Source organism: Salvelinus sp. IW2-2015, unplaced genomic scaffold (assembly GCF_002910315.2).
Source record: "Salvelinus sp. IW2-2015 unplaced genomic scaffold, ASM291031v2 Un_scaffold1869, whole genome shotgun sequence".
Classification (NCBI taxonomy): Eukaryota; Metazoa; Chordata; class Actinopteri; order Salmoniformes; family Salmonidae; genus Salvelinus; species Salvelinus sp. IW2-2015.
The window spans coordinates 121,403-128,821 of record NW_019943233.1 but is presented as its reverse complement, the minus strand read 5'-3'; the positions used below and the strand labels follow the sequence as shown (position 1 = coordinate 128,821).

At 45.2% G+C, this 7,419-nt stretch overlaps 1 protein-coding gene across 1 annotated transcript in view; it reads left to right on the top strand.

Moving 5' to 3' along the window:
* The window catches only part of prkd2 (protein kinase D2), a 17,583-nt gene extending 14,052 nt beyond the window's left edge, over positions 1-3,531 (top strand). Inside the window, exons 15-18 of the mRNA XM_070439720.1 lie at positions 1-80; positions 946-1,213; positions 1,349-1,434; positions 1,674-3,531. The exon at positions 1-80 is cut by the window's left edge and continues 19 nt beyond it. Of these exons, the coding sequence (XP_070295821.1) occupies positions 1-80; positions 946-1,213; positions 1,349-1,434; positions 1,674-1,886 (647 nt within the window). The 3' untranslated portion in view covers positions 1,887-3,531. The remainder of the gene's footprint in view (positions 81-945; positions 1,214-1,348; positions 1,435-1,673) is intronic.
* Positions 3,532-7,419: the final 3,888 nt, after the last annotated feature.

Genomic DNA, 7,419 nt, shown 5'->3' with positions numbered 1-7,419 from the left:
ACCTGCACTTTAAGAACATCGTCCACTGTGACCTGAAACCTGAGAATGTCCTGCTGGCCTCTGCCGAGCCCTTCCCCCAGGTACACACACCTGTCATCACACTATCACACACAGCATGACTCTACACATCCAAGCTAATGTAGACAGCCCTTAACTCAATGTAACACACCTTCATGCAGATTATACAAATTCACCCCGACTTCATTCCACTCCAAAGCAGCGATTCACACACATGTCTCTCTTTCTCTCTCTGTCTCTCTTTCTTTCTCTCTCTGTCTGTCTCCTTCTTCTCTTTCTGTCTGTGTTAATTCAATTTGCTTTATTGGCATGACGTAACAACATACACATTGCCAAAGCTTACTTTGGATAATGAAAATAATAAGAATCAAAATTGACAATAGTAACAACAATAACCAAGGGTCAAAATAACCATACATTGAACAATAACAATAAGCATACAGTAGAGGACATGTGCAGGTTGATTGGTCTGACAGACACCGTCCTTCATCTTATGGCTGGCAGCAATGCAGTGTGCTGCCAACCCACAGCTCTCTGCGTCCTCCCCCGACAGGACGGGTAGCTTACTCTCATCAGAGAGGTCTTTAAAACCTTGCTTGAATAAGGGTTTCAAATTTGGGGAAGTGACACTCTCTAATTAATTTATATTTTTGACATTTTGTCAGGAAATGCAGCTCTGTCTCAGGTTCCGCTGTTGTGCAGTGGTTGCACAGCCTTTCCTCTACAGGGAGCAAGGTTTTCCTGTGTCTACCCTTCTCAATGGCAAGGCTGTGCTCACTGAGCCTGTACTTTGTCAAGGTTTTTCTAAGGTTTTGATCACTCACTCTCTCACTTTCTCCCTCTCTAACTTTCTCTCTCTCACTTTCTTTCTCTCTCTCACTCACTTTCTCTCTGTCTCTCTGTCTCCGTCTGTGCACGTGTGTCCAGGTGAAGCTGTGTGACTTTGGCTTTGCCCGTATCATTGGTGAGAAGTCGTTCAGGCGTTCGGTGGTGGGCACCCCAGCCTACCTGGCCCCAGAGGTGCTCCTCAACCAGGGCTATAACCGCTCCCTGGACATGTGGTCTGTAGGAGTCATCATGTACGTCAGCCTCAGTGGCACCTTCCCCTTCAACGAGGACGAGGACATCAACGACCAGATCCACAACGCTGCCTTCATGTACCCACCCAACCCCTGGAAACAGATCTCGCCTGATGGTAAGACACACACACTTGCACTCATGCATGGCAATTGCAACTGTCTAACGCAAACATGGGTAAGTCTATCTAAATATGCAGGTCGTTATGGCGTTCGAAAACTGCTCTCAACTGTGTGCCTGTGTTCCTCTTCAGCCACTGATCTGATCAATAACCTGCTCCAGGTGAAGATGAGGAAACGCTACAGCGTGGACAAGTCTCTCAGTCACTCCTATCTACAGGTACACTTGTCAACAGAAGCATGGTGGCGATACAAAGGTCCATTACCTACAGTGGAGACACAAGGCCCCCTAACTTACTTATTTCTCATGTTTCTCTCCATTCTCTAACCTCTTATCTCATCCTCTTTCCTCCTTCCATGCTCTTCTCTTCTTCCCCTCCTCCCTATCCTCCCATCAACTATCCCTCCATCCCTAACCTCCCTCCCTCCCTCCATCCCTAACCTCCCTCCCCTCTCCAGGACTACCAGACATGGTTGGATCTGAGGGAGCTGGAGACCAAGCTGGGTGAGCGTTACATCACCCATGAGAGTGACGACTGCCGCTGGCAGATGTTTGCCCGCGAACACACGCTCCCCTACCCGGCCCACCTGGTGCCCCCTCTGCCTGCGCTCGGCTCCGACGATGAGGACGCAGACATGCAAGGGCTCACCGAGAGGGTCAGCATACTCTGAGAACCTGGAGAGCCAGGACCCACGAGGGCCCAAGGGACTCGGACTGACCCAGGGAAGAGGAGGGGAGTGTGGGGAGCGAGTAGAGAGAGAGAGGGGCTGGCTGGATGGATGGAGGTCTGGAGAGTGGGGAGGGTGAGGCTGGGAGGTTTAGCTGTTAGAAAAGCGGCTTCTATTGAGATGATCCCGCTCCTAACCGTCTACTAATGGTGTCCCACTCCGGCCCTAGCCTGTCCAATCTCCAGACCCCATCCTTGACCCCTCTCTCATCGGTCTAGCTTAGCTCTTCCACCCTTGAACTCTTTGCGTGTAAGAGATTGCTCTTCTGTATCCCACAAGGACATGCTGTACTGTACCCAGTGGTCAGGGGATGTGTAGAATATTGTTGCTGCAGTATGCTCATTCAGTCTAAACTGCAGAGGTCAGTTTGGGTGAAACACTCAAATTGCAATCTAAGCTCCTGGCAGAGGCACAACTTGCATCTTTCTATCTCAGAAGCCTGGGGAAGCACAGGGATCCCCTGCTTATTGTGATGAGAGAGAGAGACGGGGATAGAGACAGACAAAAAAACTTTAAGGACTCGGATCAATCCACTTATGCATGACTTACATCCAACCATAAACAAATCCTCATGAACTGTTTTATTTTCATTGAATGCGATGACTGGAAGTGCCCTGCCTGTACTGTCAGACCTGTTTGCTGCAGACCTCAAAGAGTTTAATGGAGACAAAGGAGTCATTTAGTGCCTGTAAGGGGTAGATAAAGGGCTTCTTAACTGTAGGCAGCAGACCAGCGCTAGTGGGCTGTCGTGGTCTCCGAGGAAATCTGCCGTTCAAACGACGACAAAGAAAACAAAGCCAGAAGTGGATGTAGCAATCAAGGATTGCACCTTTTAAACTGTCCACTGATACTGTCCTAGTTGGTCCAGCGTTCATTATTGATGATGACTTATTAGTGGAGACTGAAGACTCACTTATCATCATCATCGGAAGTGCTAATTCACGAGTCCTGGCGATTCGAGGGTGTCCTAGACCTGTAGACATGCACTGTTACAATGAAGGCAATGCTGACGTTTTCTGAATAGTTTGTCATGGACACCATTAAACACCAATGGACAGTGTGGAAAATGCTATTGCTCTTCGAGTTACAGTAGAAAGACGACAAACTGCTCTGGAGTCAACGTTAAAGTGTGGGAGGAGGGCTCCGATAGTGATCGTTGACTATGAACCTAGCATGTCAACGAGTTGAATGTCCATGTGAAGTCGATTTGTCGCGAAGAAAAGCATTGTCACGAAGGACTGTTATGTACACGTATAACCATGTCTTTATGTAGTGTACTCAATGTAATGCCTGGAGAATGTAAACCTATGGAAGATCCCAGCATTTATATGTAACACCAGTACAAACCTTGGCATACAATTGTTCATCTGTGTCATTTAATTCAGCGCGTTGCCTCTTGAACGTTGAGACGGAAGATTAGGGAGAAGTATAGGAGGAAATAATGATGGTGATTATGCATACCGCTCTTCAGACATTACCTGCTCAGAATTTCCATCACACTGGAACATATACACTATGTGGATTGAATGACAAATTGAGAGCGATAAATATATATAGCGAGCGTCAATAAATAATCAACATGTATGGATTATGTTTTCCCTCGCAAGATGTCTGCTCCCTTTATGATTGACAGGCCAATGTCTGCCTATTTAATACATCATCATGGGTGGCCTGCCTCCAAGGCCTTTTCACAGCCTGTCAATCAGCTCTCCTAGATAACGAGTGTAAATGACATGCTACACATGGACAGATGGGAGAGAACGGCTTCAGAGGGACATGAGGGGGAGGGGGGGGGGGAACTCATTCCATGGAAGGCCGAGTGTCTGCGGATTTTTGTTATTTTCTTTCAATTTGTGTCCAATTAAGACCTAAACAACCAGATAAGGGGAGTTCCTAGCTAATCGGGGACCTTAAGTTGTTCCATAATGGACAACGGCGGAGAGAGAACCGCAGCCACTCGTCCCGCCATGAAATGAGTTTGACACCTGTGCCACGTGTCAGGACACAAAGCCAGCGTTTTGCATTATTCTACACGAGCATATTCTGAGAGCCTTGTGGCCAGCTCTGAAAGAAAGGACCACTTGTTAATTATACTTTTTCATATGTAATTTAGCAGGCACTTTTATCCAAAGTTACTTAGTCATGCACACATTCTCATATAGGTGGCCCCAGGGGGGAATTGAACCCACAGCTCTTGAAATTGCAATGCTCTACCAACTGAGCCACATGATCATACTGAATGGTGAGAGCTCTTCACTAGACTGCTGGGTCTGCCAGAGGGACAATTGTTACTCTTACTGCCTTGGAAAGGTCAAGAGGGGAGCATGGTTGGAGGATAAGTGGCCGTCTCACCCAGCAGGTAAAAAGGACATCATATTCTGAACCTATTGGTGGCAGCAACAAACCCATCAAACCTGGGTTCAAATACATGTGTATTTGTTATTGAAATACTTATTTCCTGTGTCTTTTGAGTATTTTCACATAATGTGGCCCGAATCAACTACTTGTTTTGGAAGTATTTGAAATATATATTTTTTAATGTTCTATAAATAGCCTACTATTTCAAAGTACTTATTTCAAATGCTATCTTTAAAAACCATGGTTAAATGCATGGGATATATTTGAGTGAGTGTATTTAAGTATTTTCAAATACTTTTCAAGGGTTTTTCCAGATATATTCAACTAGCTGTCTTTTCAATAAAAAAATAATATTTAAATATATCCACATGTCTTTGAAAGTAATTGAACTACACTAAATAGTATTTTAACCCAGGTCTGAAACCCATACTTAAATTGTTTTAAATGATGTGATGTGATCCACAAAGCATGGTCCCTTTGCAGTCAAGTTATTGAAGGGGGTATTTAAATGATAGGACAATGCCTAGAATTTTAGGTGCCAAGGCAACAGAAAATAGGCCAACAGTACTGTTTTCGCCTCGCTACAATGCCAAACAAGGTCATCAGTTGGAAGTCATCACACGCACATCCTGGTGCTCATCCTGTCGAACTGATCTGTGCATGTTGGTAGGCCTACTGCAGCTACGGCTGCATACATGTTCTAGTTGGGCGCAACTCTCTCGTGTTGTTCTATAAAACGACTGTTGTTGATGTGCACGGCTACATTTCAGGTACATTTGAGCAGCAGTAGGAACCAATCTAACTTGTGTTATTAGGGCTCTAACACAATACTAGTTGTGGATTTAAAAATGCCCACTCATGTATGTCATCCTGGAGCCAGGCCGAGAGAGAGAGCGAGAGCGTGAAAGACCGAGAGAAAGAAAGACCAAGAAAAAGACAGGGAGAAGGACAGAGAGAGAGGAAATGGGGTGCGAGATGGAAAATATTTGAACATTTTGCGCTAAGCATGTCTCAGTACCCCACCTCTGCTCTCCTCCCTGAGATCAGTTAGTTCCCGCTGCCTGTGTCTGCCAAAACTCTGCACTGCATCATACAGCAGTTATGTTGATGCCTGTCTCCTGTAGCGTTCTTTAACGGTTAGTATCAAGCTCATCTGTACTTAGCAAGTAGGAAAAATACAATTTGGGTAGAAATGGCATGAAAAAGACTGGTGACAGTCTTACTCTGCTCTGAGTGCACAACTGTGAGTGTGTACGTCCAACTGTATGTCTATTGGTGTCTAGAGATGTTCATTCTAAATAAATATTACTAAGGCCTAGAGATAAAAGACATCGGCATAGCGGTGTTTTGGCTGTGTAGGAGGTGGAACTGTGTTGGAGCGTTCAAATCGGTGAGCAGCTGCTCTTGCATGACTGTCTTGAATCCACACCTGCCTCACTCACATTTAGAAGTTCAGAACGAGAAAGTGTAGGCCATATAGAAATAATTACGCTCAAATAGAAAAATCATTCAACCAAATAATGAGGATTTCTATCATTCCCATGGAGGTGTAGATTACAGCTCACATTCCAGTGTTTGAACTTGTATACCAGGCTGCATGGGATTTCTGTTAATGTGACTCTGTGCAGCCAATGGCAATGTCTGCTTTAGATATAATGCCAGGAGTCACTTGTGCATTTGACAGCTCTATTGCAGTTCCACTGCTGACACCGCCAAAACAACGCTATGCAATTTTCAGCTAAAGAGAATCTGATTGAATAGAGCCCTTTATTAATACATTGTAGCCCAGAGGAGAAACTGATATCTTAGTGATTCCTAAAAGATGGGACAATCCCAACTTTATTTAATATTAAACATTTTAAATATATATTTTGAAAGTATCTGCTATCACACCATGTAAAGGAACACATCAGACACCATTAAAAGGCATTTAATTTTTGGATTTAAGTGTTTAAAAGCCTTGATTGTTTAGTTTTAACATTGGATAATTCAAGTATGTAATACACATCTCCAAAGTTCGAGAGAGAGACAGAGAGCTTTGTAATGCTCCAGGGATAATTTTGTTAGCATTTTGGCATGTTTTTCTAGATTCAGAACATGAAACAACATTTTTAAAGCAAACATTATCCCTTAGATCTAGCACAGCAAATATGTCAATAGTGTCACGTTCTGACCATAGTTCTTGTGTGTTTTGCTTGTTTTAGTGTTGGTCAGGACGTGAGCTGGGTGGGCATTCTATGTTGTGTGTCTAGTTTGTCTGTTTCTATGTTTGGCCTAATATGGTTCCCAATCAGAWGCAGGTGTTTTGTGTTGTCTCTGATTGGGAATCATATTTAGGTGGCTTGTTTTGTGTTGGGGATTGTGGGTGGTTGTTTCCTGTCTTTGTGTTTTCTCTGCACCAGATAGGGCTGTRTCGGTTTGCCACATTTGTTATTTTGTAATGTTGTAAGTGTTCACAGTTTCGTTTTATTAAACATGTTGAGCACTGGCTACGCTGCGTGTTGGTCCGATCCCTGCTACACCTTCTCTTCTCGTGAAGAGGAGGAAGGCTGCCGTTACAGAATCACCCACCAAAATCGGACCAAGCAGCGTAGTAAGACGGCGAGCAGCAGGCGCAAGCAGCGTGGACATGAGAATGATGGAGACGTGTTGGACGGAAAGGGTTGCTACACATGGGAGGAGATCCTGGCTGGTAAGGATCGCCTTCCATGGGAACAGGTGAGGCAGCTAGAGAGCGGAAGCAGCTGCGAAGGGGAACCGGTGTTATGAGGGAACACGGCTGGCCAGGAAGCCCGAGAAGAAACCCAAAAATGTATTGGGGGGGCTAAAGGGAGTGTGGCGAAGTCAGGTAGGAGACCGCGCCAACTTCCCGGGCTTACCGGGGAAGCGAGAGTACGGGCAGACACTGTGTTATGCGGAGAGCGCACGGTGTCTCCTGTACGTGTGCATAGCCCGGTGCGGTACATCCCAGCTCCACGTATCGGCCAGGCTAGATTGAGCATTGAGCCAGGTGTCATGACAAAATGGCGTAGCAGTCGGACGTGTGTTTTGTCTTGTTCCGTGTAAATAATAGTTTTCCTCGTTTTTTCCGTATATATTTAACTCACTTTCCATCTAC